Genomic DNA, 21,634 nt, shown 5'->3' with positions numbered 1-21,634 from the left:
TACCAATAGACTATGTACAGCTGCAGCGATCGGTTAGCTGCTCAGATAGCTGATGTTTGAAGTTGGTGAGGGAGATAAAAGTCTCCAACTTCAGCGATTTTTGCAATTCGTTCCAGTCACAGGCAGCAGAGTACTGGAACGAAAGGCGGCCAAATGAGGTGTTGGCTTTAGGGATGATCAGTGAGATACACCTGCTGGAGCGCGTGCTACGGATGGGTGTTGCCATCGTGACCAGTGAGCTGAGATAAGGCGGAGCTTTACCTAGCATAGACTTGTAGATGACCTGGAGCCAGTGGGTCTGGCGACGAATATGTAGCGAGGGCCAGCCGACTAGAGCATACAAGTCGCAGTGGTGGGTAGTATAAGGTGCTTTAGTGACAAAACGGATGGCACTGTGATAGACTGCATCCAGTTTGCTGAGTAGAGTGTTGGAAGCCATTTTGTAGATGACATCGCCGAAGTCGAGGATCGGTAGGATAGTCAGTTTTACTAGGGTAAGCTTGGCGGCTTGAGTGAAGGAGGCTTTGTTGCGGAATAGAAAGCCGACTCTTGATTTGATTTTCGATTGGAGATGTTTGATATGAGTCTGGAAGGAGAGTTTGCGGTCTAGCCAGACACCTAGGTACTTATAGACGTCCACATATTCTAGGTCGGAACCATCCAGGGTGGTGATGCTAGTCGGGCATGCAGGTGCAGGCAGCGACCGGTTGAAAAGCATGCATTTGGTCTTACTAGCGTTTAAGAGCAGTTGGAGGCCACGGAAGGAGTGTTGTATGGCATTGAAGCTTGTTTGGAGGTTAGATAGCACAGTGTCCAGAGACGGGCCGAAAGTATATAGAATGGTGTCGTCTGCGTAGAGGTGGATCAGGGAATCGCCCGCAGCAAGAGCAACATCATTGATATACACAGAGAAAAGAGTCGGCCCGAGAATTGAACCCTGTGGCACCCCCATAGAGACTGCCAGAGGACCGGACAGCATGCCCTCCGATTTGACACACTGAACTCTGTCTGCAAAGTAATTGGTGAACCAGGCAAGGCAGTCATCCGAAAAACCGAGGCTACTGAGTCTGCCAATAAGAATATGGTGATTGACAGAGTCGAAAGCCTTGGCGAGGTCGATGAAGACGGCTGCACAGTACTGTCTTTTATCGATGGCGGTTATGATGTCGTTTAGTACCTTGAGTGTGGCTGAGGTGCACCCATGACCGGCTCGGAAACCAGATTGCACAGCGGAGAAGGTACGGTGGGATTCGAGATGGTCAGTGACCTGTTTGTTGACTTGGCTTTCGAAGACCTTAGATAGGCAGGGCAGGATGGATATAGGTCTGTAACAGTTTGGGTCCAGGGTGTCTCCCCCTTTGAAGAGGGGGATGACTGCGGCAGCTTTCCAATCCTTGGGGATCTCAGAGGAGATGAAAGAGAGGTTGAACAGGCTGGTAATAGGGGTTGCGACAATGGTGGCAGATAGTTTCAGAAATAGAGGGTCCAGATTGTCAAGCCCAGCTGATTTGTACGGGTCCAGGTTTTGCAGCTCTTTCAGAACATCTGCTATCTGGATTTGGGTAAAGGAGAACCTGGAGAGGCTTGGGCGAGGAGCTGCGGGGGGGGCGGAGCTGTTGGCCGAGGTTGAAGTAGCCAGGCGGAAGGCATGGCCAGCCGTTGAGAAATGCTTATTGAAGTTTTCGATAATCATGGATTTATCAGTGGTGACCGTGTTACCTAGCCTCAGTGCAGTGGGCAGCTGGGAGGAGGTGCTCTTGTTCTCCATGGACTTCACAGTGTCCCAGAACTTTTTGGAGTTGGAGCTACAGGATGCAAACTTCTGCCTGAAGAAGCTGGCCTTAGCTTTCCTGACTGACTGCGTGTATTGGTTCCGGACTTCCCTGAACAGTTGCATATCACGGGGACTATTCGATGCTATTGCAGTCCGCCACAGGATGTTTTTGTGCTGGTCGAGGGCAGTCAGGTCTGGGGTGAACCAAGGGCTGTATCTGTTCTTAGTTCTGCATTTTTTGAACGGAGCATGCTTATCTAAAATGGTGAGGAAGTTACTTTTAAAGAATGACCAGGCATCCTCAACTGACGGGATGAGGTCAATGTCCTTCCAGGATACCCGGGCCAGGTCGATTAGAAAGGCCTGCTCACAGAAGTGTTTTAGGGAGCGCTTGACAGTGATGAGGGGTGGTCGTTTGACTGCGGCTCCGTAGCGGATACAGGCAATGAGGCAGTGATCGCTGAGATCCTGGTTGAAGACAGCGGAGGTGTATTTGGAGGGCCAGTTGGTCAGGATGACGTCTATGAGGGTGCCCTTGTTTACAGAGTTAGGGTTGTACCTGGTGGGTTCCTTGATGATTTGTGTGAGATTGAGGGCATCTAGCTTAGATTGTAGGACTGGCGGGGTGTTAAGCATATCCCAGTTTAGGTCACCTAACAGAACAAACTCTGAAGCTAGATGGGGGGCGATCAATTCACAAATGGTGTCCAGGGCACAGCTGGGAGCTGAGGGGGGTCGGTAGCAGGCGGCAACCGTGAGAGACTTATTTCTGGAGAGAGTAATTTTCAAAATTAGTAGTTCGAACTGTTTGGGTATGGACCTGGAAAGTATGACATTACTTTGCAGGCCATCTCTGCAGTAAACTGCAACTCCTCCCCCTTTGGCAGTTCTATCTTGACGGAAGATGTTATAGTTGGGTATGGAAATCTCTGAATTTTTTTCAATGTATTAAGTCATTATAGTCTATAAATTGAGCATATAGGCTGTGACTAACTTACAAATTAAACAAAAAATGCCTTATTAAATCAAATGTTATTGGTCACATACACATGGTTAGCAGAGGTTATTGTGAGTGTAGCGAAATGCTTGTGAAGGACTAGAAGCGAGGCAGCCCTCTCCGTCAGCTCCATCTTTCTATCAGGCTCAGTCTACAGTGCCTTTGAGTTCATTTTTAGAAACACCAGTTTGGCCAGTCTGTGGCTTCTGTCTCATGTGATGGTGCCTGGAGAGCAGGTCAGCAGCAGTGAATATCCTCTCCATACTTGTAGAACCACTGGGGATGCTAAACACCCTGTTGGCCGCCCCAGGCTGGGCAGGGATGCAGAGGTTTGTTTCTATAGGTAATCCAACAGGCTTTTAGGCAAAATAACCCAATCAAAACAGAAATCTCCTTAAAAGTTGGAATATGCCGGGCCTATTGGGCCAAAATCAATTATGGCTGATTGTACAGATAGTAGAACAAAAATTATGGAAACTTTAAAAAAATGACTTTGCTACAATGGCACACTTAGTTATCTACCCATCATGCTTTTAACATGCACACTTAGTTATCTACCCATCATGCTTTTAACATGCACACTTAGTTATCTACCCATCATGCTTTTAACATGCACACTTAGTTATCTACCCATCATGCTTTTAACATGCACACTTAGTTATCTACCCATCATGCTTTTAACATGCACACTTAGTTATCTACCCATCATGCTTTTAACATGCACACTTAGTTATCTACCCATCATGCTTTTAACATGCACACTTAGTTATCTACCCATCATGCTTTTAACATGCACACTTAGTTATCTACCCATCATGCTTTTAACATGCACACTTAGTTATCTACCCATCATGCTTTTAACATGCACACTTAGTTATCTACCCATCATGCTTTTAACATGCACACTTAGTTATCTACCCATCATGCTTTTAACATGCACACTTAGTTATCTACCCATCATGCTTTTAACATGCACACTTAGTTATCTACCCATCATGCTTTTAACATGCACACTTAGTTATCTACCCATCATGCTTTTAACATGCACACTTAGTTATCTACCCATCATGCTTTTAACATGCACACTTAGTTATCTACCCATCATGCTTTAACATGCACACTTAGTTATCTATCCATCATGCTTTTAACATGCACACTTAGTTATCTACCCATCATGCTTTTAACATGCACACTTAGTTATCTACCCATCATGCTTTTAACATGCACACTTAGTTATCTACCCATCATGCTTTTAACATGCACACTTAGTTATCTACCCATCATGCTTTTAACATGCACACTTAGTTATCTACCCACCGTTATTTTAACATGCACATGTAGTAAGTACACCATCATGCTTTTAACATGCACACGTAGTAAGTACACCATCATGCTTTTAACATGCACACGTAGTAAGTACACCATCATGCTTTTAACATGCACACGTAGTAAGTACACCATCATGCTTTTAACATGCACACGTAGTAAGTACACCATCATGCTTTTAACATGCACACGTAGTAAGTACACCATCATGCTTTCAGGATATGTCTTTTCAGATTGCTCTTGGTCCTCATCTTTGTTGTGGACATTACATCACCACACTCCCTCTCTTCTTTGTTGTGGACATTACATCACCACACTCCCTCTCTTCTTTGTTGTGGTCATTACATCACCACACTCCCTCTCTTCTTTGTTGTGGTCATTACATCACCACACTCCCTCTCTTCTTTGTTGTGGTCATTACATCACCACACTCCCTCTCTTCTTTGTTGTGGTCATTACATCACCACACTCCCTCTCTTCTTTGTTGTGGTCATTACATCACTACACTCCCTCTCTTCTTTGTTGTGGTCATTGCATCACCACACTCCCTCTCTTCTTTGTTGTGGTCATTACATCACCACACTCCCTCTCTTCTTTGTTGTGGTCATTACATCACCACACTCCCTCTCTTCTTTGATGTGGTCATTACATCACTACACTCCCTCTCTTCTTTGTTGTGGACATTACATCACCACACTCCCTCTCTTCTTTGTTGTGGTCATTATATCACTACACTCCCTCTCTTCTTTGATGTGGTCATTACATCACCACACTCCCTCTCTTCTTTGTTGTGGTCATTACATCACCACACTCCCTCTCTTGCTATTGGTCCTCACCTTTGTCACCTTGATTTAGCATCTGTGTGTTTGATCAGTTTCTTTATGAAAAGATTTAGCAAACTCCATGACAGTAGCTAAAGCAAGGGGCTATAGCAGCAGACAAATGCATGCTGGGCCGGGCAGGCCCTGAGCTCCTGAAGTGAGCGCTACTGGAGCACTGTTGAAGCTAAATTGGAGCGGGCTAGAAGGCCAACACTCCAGCCTTTGGGAATCTCGCTCCAGGCTCCAGTTAAATTGGGCACGCTCAGCTCCCCTCCACTCACATACTCTGGTCCTGCTCCATAGCCCAGAGGACAAACAAGGGAAGTCTCTGTAGTGCTATGCCATTACTCATAAACAGTACCAGTCAGAACTTTTAGACACCTACTCATTCAAGGGTTTTTCTTTATTTTTACTATTTTCTACATTGTAGAATAATAGTGAAGACTTTTGACTGGTACTGTAAATAATAACCTGTTACGGACATAGTAGCTTACTTATTAGTCTGTTGGTTGTATTTGTTCATTTGTGTTGTCGTTTCACAGTTTAGTTTTGTTGACTTCAAAAAGTGAAACTGGATTTTGTCATCTTTGAGAATAAAAAAACAAGCATTTATGTTACTCTGAGCACTCATCCTTTATACTGGAACCGAGAGAGAGAAAGAGAGGGGGGAGAAGTGATAGAGAGAACTGTGAGGAAGGGAGGGAGAGAGAGAGAGAGAGAGAGAAAGAGAGGGGGGAGAAGTGATAGAGAGAACTGTGAGGAAGGGAGAGAGAGAGAGAGAGAGAGAGAGAGAGAGAGAGGGGGAGAAGTGATAGAGAGAACTGTGAGGAAGGGAGAGAGAGAGAGAGAGAGAGAGAGAGAGAGAGAGAGAGAGAGAGAAAGAGAAAAAGAGAGAAAGAGAGGGGGGAGATGTGATAGAGAGAACTGTGAGGAAGGGAGAGAGAGAGAGAGAGAGAGAGAGGGGGGGGGGAAGAAGTGATAGAGAGAACTGTGAGGAAGGGGGAGAGAGAGAGGAATGTTTTTAATAATGCAGGTGGCAGATATAATTAGTTGTTCGTTGGGTTGATTTGCATGTTTTCATAAAAGGGAAGTTGGTGTGAGGGAGGGAGTGTGTCAGCAAAGACCAGTGTCTGTGTAGATATTGTGGCTTCTCACTAAATAAGCTGTAGTTAATACAGTAACTGCCAAATGAAACATCTGTTACAGTAACTTTCTTTCAAATAATTAACATAACATAATTAACATAACATAATTAACTTTTTATTTTATTTACAGTGAATTGTGTACCCCTCACCTCTCGCTCTCTATCTCTTTAAATCTTTCTAGCCGCCCCAACCCACTCTCCCATTCCACCCCCTGTTCCTCCTCTCTCTTTCCCTCCCTCCCACCCTCCCCCCACACCCCTCAACTCTCTGTCTATGGGGACAGTCCCAGCCCTGACTGGCTGTCTGTACAGTACAGAGGAGAGGAGAGGAAGGAGGAAGTGTTGTGGTGTAGTATAGCGGGGTGTGGTGTGGTGTAATGATGACACTACAGTGAGTAACATCAGTATAGAGGTGTCTAGTAGGGTTCTGTTCCCACTCAAACCTCTGTAGGGCCTATTGTTAGACCCAACAAACACCTACATATAGGAAAGAATGAACGGAGGCTGCACAGCAAAACATATCACCGCATATTCAAAAGCCAATACTGCAGTGTGACATCATATTTCAGCGCCCGTAGCATCAACCAAAAGCATTTGCACCTTCCATTTTTTCTATTGCTATGTGATTATCTGGATAATGCTTCAACTGAACCTGAACATGCCGACTCCCAGTCATTAAACCTAATCATCTGCTCTCTCTGTCTCTCTCCTTTCTCCCCCCTCTGTCTCTCTCTCTCTCTTTGTCTTTCTCTCTGTCTCTCTCTCTCTCTCTCTTTGTCTTTCTCTCTCTCTCTCTTTCTCTCTCTCTCTCTCTCTCTCTCTCTCTCTCTCTCTCTCTCTCTCTCTCGTTCTCATAGAAATCAGGATGTCAAAGCCAGTAGAGGTTGAGAACACAGGGGCTGACTCTCCAATGGAGAGCACAGGTATTTTTCTATGTGTGTGTGTGTGTGTGTGTGTGTGTGTGTGTGTGTGTGTGTGTGTGTGTGTGTGTGTGTGTGTGTGTGTGTGTGTGTGTGTGTGTGTGTGTGTGTGTGTGTGTGTGTGTGTGCGTGTGTGTGTGTGCGTTCGTGCGTGTGTGCGTGTGTGTGCGTGTTAGCGTGTGTGTACATACCTGCATGTGTGTCTGCGTTTGTGCATGCACGCACGTGTGTGTGATTCGTTTCTAATTGCTTCCTATCCCCCCACACAGATTCAGAGCGGAATGGTCCTGATAAAAACCATCAGGTTTGTGTCCACTTGGTGCTTCACCTTCATTTCAGTACTGATATCGCTGGTAATATACTGTGCACCCCTTGACTTTTTCCACATTTTGTTATGTTACAGCCTTATTCTAAAATTGCTAAAATTGGTTTTTTTTCTACACACAATACCCCATAATGACAAAGCAAAAACTGTTTTTTAGAAATGTTTGCAAATGTATTAAAAATAAATGACTGAAATATCAGACCCTTTACTCAGTACTTTGTTGAAGTACCTTTGGCAGCGATTACAGCCTCAGGTCTTCTTGGGTATGATGCTACAAGCTTGGCTCACCTGTATTTCAGCTGCGGTCATCCCCCTCTTCAAAGGGGGGGACACTCTTGACCCAAACTGCTACAGACCTATATCTATCCTACCGTGCCTTTCTAAGGTCTTCGAAAGCCAAGTCAACAAACAGATTACCGACCATTTCGAATCTCACCATACCTTCTCTGCTATGCAATCCGGTTTCAGAGCTGGTCATGGGTGCACCTCAGCCACGCTCAAGGTCCTAAACGATATCTTAACCGCCATCGATAAGAAACATTACTGTGCAGCCGTATTCATTGATCTGGCCAAGGCTTTCGACTCTGTCAATCACCATATCCTCATCGGCAGACTCGACAGCCTTGGTTTCTCAAATGATTGCCTCGCCTGGTTCACCAACTACTTCTCTGATAGAGTTCAGTGTGTCAAATCGGAGGGTCTGCTGTCCGGACCTCTGGCAGTCTCTATGGGGGTGCCACAGGGTTCAATTCTTGGACCGACTCTCTTCTCTGTATACATCAATGAGGTCGCTCTTGCTGCTGGTGAGTCCCTGATCCACCTCTACGCAGACGACACCATTCTGTATACTTCCGGCCCTTCTTTGGACACTGTGTTAACAACCCTCCAGGCAAGCTTCAATGCCATACAACTCTCCTTCCATGGCCTCCAATTGCTCTTAAATACAAGTAAAACTAAATGCATGCTCTTCAACCGATCGCTACCTGCACCTACCCGCCTGTCCAACATCACTACTCTGGACGGCTCTGACTTAGAATACGTGGACAACTACAAATACTTAGGTGTCTGGTTAGACTGTAAACTCTCCTTCCAGACCCATATCAAACATCTCCAATCCAAAGTTAAATCTAGAATTGGCTTCCTATTTCGCAACAAAGCATCCTTCACTCATGCTGCCAAACATACCCTTGTAAAACTGACCATCCTACCAATCCTCGACTTTGGCGATGTCATTTACAAAATAGCCTCCAATACCCTACTCAACAAATTGGATGCAGTCTATCACAGTGCAATCCGTTTTATCACCAAAGCCCCATATACTACCCACCATTGTGACCTGTACGCTCTCGTTGGCTGGCCCTCGCTTCATACTCGTCGCCAAACCCACTGGCTCCATGTCATCTACAAGACCCTGCTAGGTAAAGTCCCCCCTTATCTCAGCTCGCTGGTCACCATAGCATCTCCCACCTGTAGCACACGCTCCAGCAGGTATATCTCTCTAGTCACCCCCAAAACCAATTCTTTCTTTGGCCGCCTCTCCTTCCAGTTCTCTGCTGCCAATGACTGGAACGAACTACAAAAATCTCTGAAACTGGAAACACTTATCTCCCTCACTAGCTTTAAGCACCAACTGTCAGAGCAGCTCACAGATTACTGCACCTGTACATAGCCCACCTATAATTTAGCCCAAACAACTACCTCTTTCCCAACTGTATTTAATTTTAATTTATTTATTTATTTTGCTCCTTTGCACCCCATTATTTTTTATTTCTACTTTGCACATTCTTCCATTGCAAAACTACCATTCCAGTATTTTACTTGCTATATTGTATTTACTTTGCCATCATGGCCTTTTTTGCCTTTACCTCCCTTCTCACCTCATTTGCTCACATTGTATATAGACTTGTTTATACTGCATTATTGACTGTATGTTTGTTTTTACTCCATGTGTAACTCTGTGTCGTTTTATCTGTCGAACTGCTTTGCTTTATCTTGGCCAGGTCGCAATTGTAAATGAGAACTTGTTCTCAACTTGCCTACCTGGTTAAATAAAGGTAAAATAAATAAAATAAAATTTTTTGGGGAGTTTCTCCCATTCTTCTCTGCAGATCCTCTCAAGATCTGTCAGGTTGGATGGGGAGCATCGCTGCACAGCTATTTTCAGGTCTCACCAGAGATGTTTGATCGGGTTCAAGTCTGGGCTCTGGCTGGGCCACTCAAGGACATTCAGAGGCTTGTCCCGAAGCCACTCCTGCGTTGTCTCGGCTGGGTGCTTAGGGTTGTTGTTCTGTTGGAAGGTGAATCTTCGCTCCAGTCTGAGGTCCTGAGCGCTCTGGAGCAGGTTTTCATCAAGGATCTCTCTGTAATTTGCTCCGTTCATCTTTCCCCTCGATCCGGACTAGTCTCTCAGTCCCTGCCACCGAAAAACTTCCCCACAGCATGATGCTGCTGCCACCACCATGCTTCACCATAGAGATGGTGCCAGGTTTCCTCCAGATGTGACGCTTGGCATTCATGTTTCTTATGGTCTGAGAGTCTTTAGGTGTCTTTTCAGAGTCTTTAGGTTTTGGCAAACACCAAGGGGGCTGACATGTGCCTTTAACTGATGAGTGGCTGATTGTTGGAGTGCTGCAGAGATGGTTGTCCTTCTGGAAGGTTCTCCCATCTCCACAGAGGAACTCTGGAGCTCTGTCAGATTGTGTAGATTGATGAGGAAAAAAGTACATTTGATAGATTTTAGAATAAGGCTGTAATGTAACAAAATGTGGAAAAGGTCAAGGGGTCTGAATACTTTCCGAATGCACTGTACCTCTAGGAAACATGATAATTAGTTAGTCATTTTCAATGGTGACAATCATGATCTGAATAACACACACATTAGGTCTGAAAAGTAAAGATCACTGACAACAAGTAGCCTAATACCAAGACACAAGCATCAGTACAGCAGTGCAATGTGTTTCCCAAATCTGGTCCTGGAGACCCCAGGGGAGGCACATTTCTGTTTTTACCCCAAATACACCTGATTCCACTGGATGATGAGTTACTGAGTGGGATGTTGTGTGTCTGGGTCCCCAGGACAGGATTGAGAAACACTGCAGGCATATATTCTTTTTTTATGATCATTTATGTGTTTCTCTGTACTGATGGTTTTTGTCCTTTTAACAGCTTCAGCAGATGAAAATCAGTCCCTTTCACCTTTCTCCAACCCTCAGCAGCAACAAGGTGTGTGTGTGTGTGTGTGTATGTTTTGTGTGCCACGTTTGCATACAGATTGACAGGTATGCAAAACAGTCAGACTAGCCAGTTTGGACATGCCCATTCCAGGAGGAAGGGATGACTATCCCTCGTTTCTAAAGAAAAGAAAGGCACCTTCCTGTTTGGCATGCATGTTACCACAGTAGACAGAGCAGAACAGTCAGCTTCGTTTAACTGTATCCCTCGTTCTCTCTCCTCCTCTCAGAATAAGATGGAAGAGTGTGGTGAGATGTCCCCGGGCCCTCCTCCCCACCACAGCCACGCCCCCTCACAGACGCCCCTCCCACACACACAGCTCATGCTGACCAGCTCCCAACTGGCAGGGGTAAGACAAGGAGGAAGAGGCGTAGCAAACAAAACACATTGATGCACACTCACAAAAACACAGACACATGCTTATGGTCTGGCTTGAGTTCACTGCTTTTTACCTTCTTCCTTTTCTCTGCTCTTTCACATACCCTCTACACCTCCCTCCCTCCCTCCCTCCCTCCCTCCCTCCCTCCCTCCCTCCCTCCCTCCCTTTCTCTCTGTCCCTCTCTTGCTCTCTTTCTCTGTGTCTCTCTCTCGCTCGGTGTTTCTTTCTCAGTTGACGGCTCTCTTGCCAGCACAGCAGCAGTTGTTACTGCAGCAGGCTCAGGCTCAGCTTCTAGCTGCAGCTGTGCAGCAGTCTGTTCAGCAGTCCAACGCAGCTCACGCAGCTCATGCAGCCCACGCAGCCGCCCAAGCCAATCAGCAAGCTCAGGCAGCCGCAGCAGCCAATCAACATGCCCAGCAGCAACAGGCGGGACAGACAGGGCAGCAGGGCCAATCACAGCCCCAGGGACAGAGCACACAAGAACAGACAGGTCAACCTGTCCCTGTCCCGCCCACTCATCCCCAGCTCACCCTCTCTCAGCCAATTCAGCTCACCGCCCAGGTACTGACAACCAATCACAAGGCACATCCTGGCTGGGAAGAGGTGGGGAAGGGTCTTGATTCAGGAGACAGTCTGGGATCCTCTGTTTTTATTGATCTTTTTCTTTATTGCTTGTGTTGCTCTGCTGTTCTTTCAGTCTTTTCTCTTGGCCTCTATATGAAGGGGTTGTTTTCATTTATTTTCTGTACATTTGTATTTTCTCCATCTCTGACCCCTCTGTTCTCTCCATCTCTGACCCCTCTGTTCTCTCCATCTCTGACACCTCTGTTCTCTCCATATCTGACCCCTCTGTTTTCTCCATCTCTGACCCCTCTGTTCTCTCCAGCTCTGACCCCTCTGTTTTCTCCATATCTGACCCCTCTGTTCTCTCCATCTCTGACCCCTCTGTTCTCTCCATCTCTGACCCCTCTGTTTTCTCCATCTCTGACCCCTCTGTTTTCTCCATCTCTGACCCCTCTGTTCTCTCCATCTCTGACCCCTCTGTTTTCTCCATCTCTGACCCCTCTGTTCTCTCCATCTCTGACCCCTCTGTTCTCTCCACCTCTGACCCCTTTGTTCTCTATCTCTGACCCCTCTGTTCTCTCCATCTCTGACCCATCTGTTCTCTCCTACTCTGACCCCTCTGTTCTCTCCATCTCTGACCCCTCTGTTCTCGCCATCTCGGACCCCTCTGTTCTCTCCATTTCTGACCCCTCTGTTCTCTCCATCTCTGACCCGTCTGTTCTCTCCATCTCTGACCCCTCTGTTCTCTCCATCTCTGACCCCTCTGTTCTCTCCATTTCTGACCTCTCTGTTCTCTCCATCTCTGAACCCTCTGTTCTCTCCACTCTGACCCCTCTGTTCTCTCCACATCTGACCCCTCTGTTCTCTCCCTCTCTGACCCCTCTATTCTCTCCATATCTGACCCCTCTGTTCTCTCCATCTCTGACCCCTCTGTTCTCTCCATCTCTGACACCTATATTCTCTCCATCTCTGACACCTCTGTTCTCTCCATCTCTGACCCCTATATTCTCTCCATCTCTGACCCCTCTGTTCTCTCCATCTCTGACCCCTCTGTTCTCTCCATCTCTGACCCCTCTGTTTTCTCCATCTATGACCCCTCTGTTCTCTCCATCTCTGACCCCTTTGTTCTCTATCTCTGACCCCTCTGTTCTCTCCATCTCTGACCCCTCTGTTCTCTCCATCTCTGACCCCTCTGTTCTCGCCATCTCTGACCCCTCTGTTCTCTCCATCTCTGACCCCTCTGTTCTCTCCTTCTCTGACCCCTCTGTTCTCTCCACCTCTGACCCCTCTGTTCTCTCCCTCTCTGACCCCTCTGTTCTCTCCATTTCTGACCCCTCTGTTCTCTCCATCTCTGACCCGTCTGTTCTCTCCATCTCTGACCCCTCTGTTCTCTCCATTTCTGACCCCTCTGTTCTCTCCATCTCTGACCCCTATGTTCTCTCCATCTCTGAACCCTCTGTTCTCTCCACTCTGACCCCTCTGTTCTCTCCATCTCTGACCCCTCTGTTCTCTCCCTCTCTGACCCCTCTGTTCTCTCCATATCTGACCCCTCTGTTCTCTCCATCTCTGACCCCTCTGTTCTCTCCATCTCTGACCCCTCTGTTCTCTCCATCTCTGACACCTCTGTTCTCTCCATCTCTGACCCCTCTGTTCTCTCCCTCTCTGACCCCTCTGTTCTCTCCATCTCTGACCCCTCTGTTCTCTCCATCTCTGACCCCTCTGTTTTCTCCATCTCTGACCCCTCTGTTCTCTCCATCTCTGACTCCTCTGTTCTCTCCTCCTCTGACCCCTCTGTTCTCTCCATCTCTGACCCCTTTGTTCTCTATCTCTGACCCCTCTGTTCTCTCCATCTCTGACCCTTCTGTTCTCTCCATCTCTGACCCCTCTGTTCTCGCCATCTCTGACCCCTCTGTTCTCTCCATCTCTGACCCCTCTGTTCTCTCCTACTCTGACCCCTCTGTTCTCTCCATCTCTGACCCCTCTGTTCTCGCCATCTCTGACCCCTCTGTTCTCTCCATTTCTGACCCCTCTATTCTCTCCATCTCTGACCCGTCTGTTCTCTCCATCTCTGACCCCTCTGTTCTCTCCATCTCTGACCCCTCTGTTCTCTCCCTCTCTGACCCCTCTGTTCTCTCCATCTCTGACCCCTCTGTTCTCTCCACTCTGAACCCTCTGTTCAAACCACCTCTGACCCCTCTGTTCTCTCCCTCTCTGACCCCTCTGTTCTCTCCATATCTGACCCATCTGTTCTCCAAATATCTGACCCCTCTGTTCTCTCCATCTCTGACCCCTCTGTTCTCTCCCTCTCTGACCCCTCTGTTCTCTCCCTCTCTGACCCCTCTGTTCTCTCCATCTCTGACGCCTCTGTTCTCTCCATCTCTGACCCCTCTGTTCTCTCCCTCTCTGACCCCTCTGTTCTCTCCATCTCTGACCCCTCTGTTCTCTCCATCTCTGACCCCTCTGTTCTCTCCCTCTCTGACCCCTCTGTTCTCTCCATGTCTGACCCCTCTGTTCTCTCCATCTCTGACCCCTCTGTTCTCTCCATCTCTGACCTCTCTGTTCTCTCCATCTCTGACCCCTCTGTTCTCTCCATCTCTGACCCCTCTGTTCTCTCCCTCTCTGACCCCTCTGTTCTCTCCATCTCTGACCCCCCTGTTCTCTCCCTCTCTGACCCCTCTGTTCTCTCCCTCTCTGACCCCTCTGTTCTCTCCATCTCTGACCCCTCTGTTCTCTCCCTCTCTGACCCCTCTATTCTCTCCATATCTGACCCCTCTGTTCTCTCCATCTCTGACCCCTCTGTTCTCTCCCTCTCTGACCCCTTTGTTCTCTCCCTCTCTGACCCCTCTGTTCTCTCCATTTCTGACCCCTTTGTTCTCTGTTTTATCCTTCTGTCTCCCTGCAGGACATCCAGCAGTTGTTGCAGCTGCAGCAGTTGGTTCTGGTGCCAGGACACCACCTGCAGTCTCCTCAGTTCCTCCTCCAACAGCACCAAGGGCAGCAAGGTGGGCTCCTCGCACGAGTCACTACCACCGGTTTCTGTTCTATTGGGACAGTGCCCTGAAGATGGGCTGTAGATGTTCAAACTATCAACAAACAGATTTAATTTATTTATAAGTGCCAACTGTTGACAACCATTAACAGGTTCTTCAACTGTCTAATACTAGAATGCCTATTGGATTCTCTGATCGACCATGGAGCTTTGTGGAATATTACGTGTGTTGTTTGTTCACATAACTGATCATAGGCCTACTGATTCCCTCACTTCTTCACTCCTCAGGACTGCTATCAACACCAAATCTGATTCAGCTACCTCAGCAAAACCAAGGGAGCCTCCTGTCCGCTCCCAGGCTGGGGCTCCAAGCACAGGTAGGCCCACTTAGGAAACACCCAGGCTTTGAGAGAGGCTACAGGCCCAGGCTCTTTCCAACAAACATCTCTTCTCATCATTCTGTCATATCCAGTAAACACCTCTCTTCTGCTATATAATTCTCTCTCTCTCTCGCTCCCACACTCTCTTTTTCCTCCTCCTCCCCCTCTCCCCCTGTAGAGAGACAAGGCTATGGAGGGCAGTGGGGTCATGACCTCTGTGTCCTCTGTGACCTCTCACCCCGAGGAGCCCAGTGACCTTGAGGAACTGGAGGTGTTCGCCCGCACCTTCAAACAGAGACGCATCAAACTGGGCTTTACACAGGTACGCCTTTCTGTGTGTGTGTGTGTGTGTGTGTGTGTGTGTGTGTGTGTGTGCTAACTCTCTATTTTCCTCCTCCCTCGCTCTCTCAGGGTGACGTGGGAATGGCCATGGGGAAGCTATATGGTAATGATTTCAGCCAGACCACCATCTCTCGCTTCGAGGCCCTCAACCTGAGCTTTAAGAACATGTGCAAACTCAAACCACTACTGGAGAAGTGGCTCAATGATGCAGGTGAGAGGGGAGGGTGGGGGATGAGAGAGAGGACGGGAGGATGGTAGAAGGGAGGGACCGGGTGAAAGGAGAGGGAGGATGGGAGAGGAGGAGAGAGGAGATGAGGGAATTGGTGAAGGAGAAAGGTGTATGACACTTTGAATCAATCAATAAATCAGTTGATTAATTAACCAATCCCCAAGTTGCATTCATCTGTAGAATGAATGTAACTTTATTTGTTAAAAAAATTCAACTCTTTTTACTGGTATTTCCTTTCACAGTTATAGTAAACAATGGTTGAAATACAGTACATTGCACGTGGTTTTATACATTCGATATACCATGGAAACATGCTTTTTGAAAGAGGTAGGAATGTATACATTCATAAGAAAACATTAGAAACAACAAACATGGCTCGTCTTCAAAATGAATAGAACAATTATAATAATAGTACTAATAATAATAATAATAAGACTAATAAGGCTAATATTCAACACTCACAAAGGTAGATCAATTAAATACAAAGCTAGTGTCTCTACATAGGTAAAGAAAGGTTGCCACATTCTGTAGAATTTGTCAGAAGAAGGGTATATTTTATCTTCTCCAATTTACTAAAGTGTAAGAGATCCACACAAAATGAGGAGGAGAGGACGACTTCCACAGAAGTAAATCAACCTTCTTGCCAACAAAGGCTACAGAGTCAGATGTGTGTTTTGGTAGTGTTATAGTATCAGGTATTACCCCAAATAATGATGTCATGGCAGTAGGAGCAAAAGGTACCTGTAATACTTTAGATATGGTATCAAACCTTTTACTGTTGGGGATGGTGGGATAAATGCATCAGTTGGTGGTTCACATCAAGACTGAGGAATTGAGAGGTCATGTCACGGACAAGGGTGCGCACTTGTAGATATCTAAAGAAATGACTATTCGGAAGGTGGAATTTAGCTGAGAGTTGTTGGTACGATGCAAACGTGCCATCAATAACGCTATTTCTGAGTATTGGGGCCCTTGCAAACCAAAGTGACTTCTAAACTGGTTCCAGATCTTGAGAGTGGTTTTAACTCAAATGTTTTAGGTATAACTTGATGTAGCAGAATGGATAGGTGAATGTACCATAGCAGAATGGATAGGTGAATGTACCAAAGCAGAATGGATAGGTGAATGTACCATAGCAGAATGGATAGGTGAATATACCATAGCAGAATGGATAGGTGAATATACCATAGCAGAATGGATAGGTGAATGTACCATAGCAGAATGGATAGGTGAATGTACCAAAGCAGAATGGATAGGTGAATGTACCATAGCAGAATGGATAGGTGAATGTACCATAGCAGAATGGATAGGTGAATGTGCCAAAGCAGAATGGATAGGTGAATGTGCCAAAGCAGAATGGATAGGTGAATGTACCATAGCAGACTGGATAGGTGAATGTACCATAGCAGAATGGATAGGTGAATGTACCAAATCAGAATGGATAGGTGAATGTACCATAGCATAATGGATAGGGGGATGTACCATAGCAGAATGGATAGGGGAATGTACCATAGCAGAATGGATAGGTGAATGTACCAAAGCAGAATGGATAGGTGAATGTACCATAGCAGAATGGATAGGTGAATATACCATAGCAGAATGGATAGGTGAATGTACCATAGCAGAATGGATAGGTGAATGTACCAAAGCAGAATGGATAGGTGAATGTACCAAAGCAGAATGGATAGGTGAATGTACCAAAGCAGAATGGATAGGTGAATGTACCATAGCAGAATGGATAGGTGAATGTACCATAGCAGAATGGATAGGTGAATGTACCATAGCAGAATGGATAGGTGAATGTGCCAAAGCAGAATGGATAGGGGGATGTACCATAGCAGAATGGATAGGGGAATGTACCATAGCAGAATGGATAGGTGAATGTACCATAGCAGAATGGATAGGTGAATGTACCATTGCAGAATGGATAGGGGGATGTACCATAGCAGAATGGATAGGGGAATGTACCATAGCAGAATGGATAGGTGAATGTACCATAGCAGAATGGATAGGGGGATGTACCATAGCAGAATGGATAGGTGAATGTACCATTGCAGAATGGATAGGGGGATGTACCATAGCAGAATGGATAGGGGAATGTACCATAGCAGAATGGATAGGTGAATGTACCATAGCAGAATGGATAGGGGGATGTACCATAGCAGAATGGATAGGTGAATGTACCAAAGCAGAATGGATAGGTGAATGTGTCAAAGCAGAATGGATAGGTGAATGTACCATAGCAGAATGGATAGGGGAATGTGCCATAGCAGCCAGTGAGGATGGCATACTGTACATGAGGAAGATTCTATCTTCAACCATGATGAAATGATATGTTGGGTATCTGCACAGATCCAGTACTGAATTACACGGAAGTTCCAGACGAAGTGTGAGATAATCCCATGTAGTTTGCAGAAAAAGATTTGGAAATAAAAATAGGTTCACATTGAAAGAGGTAGGAGAATTTAGGAAGAGTATTCATTTTAACTGAATTAATTTGACCAGCCAATGATAGGTGGAGTAGTGGCCATTGTTCAAAATGTTTCTCCACCAGAGTAAGGAGGAGTAAAGTTAGCCTTTTTACATGTCTATGACATGTACCCCCAAGTATGTAGATTTGTGGAGAACTACTCTGAATGAAAATGTGTGTAATGGGTAGTTGCGAGCTGCCGCATTTAAATGGAAAAGCTTGCTCTTATTCAGATTGAACTTGTAACCAGAGACTGGGCCAAATGCATTAAGAACAGATAGCACTATGGGTAAGGATACATTGGGGTTTGAGATATAGAGAAGCAAGTCATCAGCATAAAGTGAAACCCTTTGTTTGATGTTGCCTCTGAACACTCTCGTTACATGTGGGTTGGATCTGAATGAATGTAACCTTGAGTTAATGAAGTTATATCTGTAGAATGAGGATACCAGTTTGTGTAAGTTTAAATCATCCCACTAATCAATCTCTCTGCTTGACAGAGACCATGTCCACAGACAGTACTATGCCCAGCCCCAGCTCTCTGTCCTCTTCCTCAATGGGCTTCGAGGGCCTGCCGGGCCGACGCAGGAAGAAAAGAACCAGCATCGAGACTAACGTCCGCGTGGCCCTGGAGAGAGCCTTCATCACGGTGAGAGACATGACAAATTGTTGTGGAAATTCTACACATGGACAATCAGCGTGCTGGAGAGGTTCCAATCAACTCAATGCACCAAGTACACATGTCAATCAGGAGCTCCACCCAGGGCAGCCCCGTTAGTTCTCTTATATACAGACAAATTCAATTAGCATATTTTAGCTTATTCATCATTCATAATTAATTCATCATTAAATTGCAGATACTGATACAGAGTATTTGTTCAATCAGTCACTTGCATGAACACAGAAATTGGATATTAGAAAAGCACAAACATAAAAATCTCCATCACATTCCATCCTCTTGTCACTTGTGTGATAATAATCATTAAATGTTAAGGTAAGCATTTGATTTTAGCTTCTATATCATATTTCTATTAAAGTCAGGGAAATCAACACATAATACCAGACATTTCATCATTTCAAACCCTTCATTCTGGGTTATACAATCATTGTGGGTTGTACAATCATTGTGGGTTGTACGTGTAACATTGAAGATACATATGGCGTCCACCACCACCCATCGATCTACAGGTAGTGAGCACTGACAGGAGAAGCAATTGAAAAGTTTGAGAGGGTAACAGCTGAGATGGGTAAGGGCTGTAACAATATTCATTGATGCCCCCGGACACTGAGATTTCCTTGAGAATATGATGTGTGTACCTCTCGGGCTGATGCACCGTTGCTAGTGGTGTGGACGTGAATAACTAAAGATGTATAACATTATATAGGGATTCTGTATGGAGATATGAAAGAAGAGAGTATTATTTCTGAATATGAGGCTATTCTATATGTATAGAAAGATACATATGGTGCATAGGTAGTAACGACAGGAGAATCGTTGAAGATGCACATGGAGTAATAAGTAATAAGGGTGATTACTGAGTGTGTTTGGGAATAGTACTAAGTGAATGTGGATTTGAAAGTTGTGTGACTGATTTGTTCAGTCACTTGCATGAACACAGAAATTGGTTATTAGAAAAGCACAAACAAATGTTTCCATCACAATATCACTGACATAAGGCCTTCATAACACTGTCATAAAGGAGACATAAATCTTAAGCTGACATAACATCTACACGGCTTGTTCTGTAGTTTCTGCCCTCAGAAGAACACTATAACACAGTGATATCAGAGAGGTGATATAAGGCTAAGTGTCTATTAGTACTAATGTGTCCATCTCTGTCTTTCCCGTGTGTCAGCAGAACCAGAAGCCTACCTCAGAGGAGATCCTGTGTATCGCGGACCAGCTCAGCATGGAGAAGGAGGTGATCCGCGTGTGGTTCTGCAACCGCCGACAGAAAGAGAAGCGTATCAACCCCAACAGTGCCACCCCTCCCTTGCCCAGCCAGCCCCCCCAAGCCCCACCGACACACAAACCCCCCTGCTACAGCCCACACATGGTATGGCCTGACCCGCATGATCCCCCTCTCCCAACCTTAGCCATCACAATTCTCCCCCCCATATGAATGGTGTGTCCCGCATGTCATAGTGTATGTTCTTCTGCACCCCCTGTTCCAGTGTGCAGATGGTACTACCCAACCTGCATTGCTTTAGTGCTTTGCTATTACACATTAATAATCCTATCCCATTTATCCATTTTTCTATTGGGTACAGCTAAGTATAGATACTCTTTTAAATAATAACTCTCCCTCTTTTTCTCTTTGCCTTTCTCGCCCGTCTATCAGATGTCCAGTCAGCTGTCCAGTCAGCTGTCCAGTCAGATGTCCAGTCAGCTGTCCAGTCAGCTGTCCAGTCAGCTGTCCCAGGCAGTGACCAGCCTCAGTACCACATTGACCACCATGTCATCGTTCTCCCCTCATACCCCCAGTGGTCCCACCCACTCATCTCTCAGCTCCGCCTCCTCCCCAGTGACACCTCCTCCTCCTCGCAGCACAGCCAGCCCAGCCACTCCCAGCCACAGCACACTGAGTCTCAACACAGGGTGAGTATGCATACAAAGTATACGCTTTGGCCACTGTGCTTCACCATTGGTTCAGTATTCAGTTCACCTGCAGTTTGCAGCAAATGTTTATCACACCCACACATGATTGACACACACTGATCCGTGACACTGCTACTTCTCTGCAGCAGTACTTTCTAACCTGTGTGTGTGACTGTGTGTTTTGTGTCCACAGCTTATGGCGTTTGGGTAAAAAGAATGGTGACGTGTCTAACTACATCACCGATTTTGCTGCAAACTTGAGGTGAAGACAACAGAGACACACATACCTATACTGTACACCCACCCCCACACACACACACACACACACTCTCTCTCTTACAGGAATATGATCGTCCGCACACAGACACAAGGTTCACAAGCAAGCATTTGGATTTGTAGCTCATAAAAACAAGATATGAATCAAGATGGTGTGTGTGTGTATCTGACCTGTGGGTTTCTCCTGCAGTGTGTCTGTGTTCAGGTCCCTGAGTCTGTCCTCTGTCTGTTCTGCTGCTAAACCTGCTTCTCTCTCTGTTTCTCCTCTGTATGTAAATGGATTTCCTCCTGTGTGTGTGTGTATATGTGTGTGTGTGTGTGTGTGTGTCTGTGTGTGTGTGTGTGTGTAACACAGGAACACTGTGATGGGAGTAAACACAGGGAACCAGGCTCTGAACCAAGCTCTCCTCAGCAACAACCAGTTGGCTACTATACAAGGTGTGTTAGAGGGAGAGAGAGGTGTAGGGAATGAGGGAAAAGAGAGGAAGAGGGAAATCAAGGAGGAAGAGAGAGAGACAGGGGGAGAGAAAGTGTAGAGGGAGGGACAGTAATTTGAGGTACAAAGTGATAATAAAGGTAAGTAATGTTAATGAATGCTAGACAGAAAGAATGACAGAGATGATGAGAGGGACAGTTAGAGCTGATGAGATGAATGATAGATCATCTGAAGGAAGAAACTGGAGAACTGGTGAGCAGGGCTATGACAGGGATGTCCCATCACTCCAACATGTTCATCCCCATCTGTGTGTGTGTGTGTGTGTGTGTGTGTGTGTGTGTGTGTGTGTGTGTGTGTGTGTGTGTGTGTGTGTGTGTGTGTGTGTGTGTACAGTATAGGTATGTGTGTCTCTGTTGTCAGAGCTGATGAGAC

At 46.0% G+C, this 21,634-nt stretch overlaps 1 protein-coding gene across 14 annotated transcripts in view; it reads left to right on the top strand.

The window, feature by feature from the left end:
• LOC116353133 (POU domain, class 2, transcription factor 2) overlaps positions 1 to 21,634 on the top strand; it is a 48,085-nt gene that overhangs the window by 18,361 nt on the left and 8,090 nt on the right. For 2 of the 14 annotated variants that reach the window (XM_031787163.1, XM_031787167.1), the window contains exons 2-15: positions 6,920 to 6,985; positions 7,252 to 7,286; positions 10,473 to 10,529; positions 10,768 to 10,887; positions 11,149 to 11,478; positions 14,384 to 14,483; positions 14,759 to 14,847; positions 15,029 to 15,172; positions 15,262 to 15,403; positions 18,392 to 18,540; positions 19,748 to 19,948; positions 20,234 to 20,490; positions 20,684 to 20,752; positions 21,122 to 21,204. In XM_031787163.1, coding sequence (XP_031643023.1) covers positions 6,920 to 6,985; positions 7,252 to 7,286; positions 10,473 to 10,529; positions 10,768 to 10,887; positions 11,149 to 11,478; positions 14,384 to 14,483; positions 14,759 to 14,847; positions 15,029 to 15,172; positions 15,262 to 15,403; positions 18,392 to 18,540; positions 19,748 to 19,948; positions 20,234 to 20,490; positions 20,684 to 20,752; positions 21,122 to 21,204 — 1,842 coding nt within the window. Of the gene's footprint in view, positions 1 to 6,919; positions 6,986 to 7,251; positions 7,287 to 10,472; positions 10,530 to 10,767; positions 10,888 to 11,148; positions 11,479 to 14,383; positions 14,484 to 14,758; positions 14,848 to 15,028; positions 15,173 to 15,261; positions 15,404 to 18,391; positions 18,541 to 19,747; positions 19,949 to 20,233; positions 20,495 to 20,683; positions 20,753 to 21,121; positions 21,205 to 21,634 lie in introns of those variants that run through there. The other 12 variants (XM_031787171.1, XM_031787173.1, XM_031787166.1 and 9 more) reach the window with 11 other exon arrangements.

This window comes from Oncorhynchus kisutch, linkage group LG13 (genome assembly GCF_002021735.2).
Source record: "Oncorhynchus kisutch isolate 150728-3 linkage group LG13, Okis_V2, whole genome shotgun sequence".
NCBI classification, from domain to species: domain Eukaryota; kingdom Metazoa; phylum Chordata; class Actinopteri; order Salmoniformes; family Salmonidae; genus Oncorhynchus; species Oncorhynchus kisutch.
This window is presented reverse-complemented; position numbering and strand designations above follow the sequence as displayed.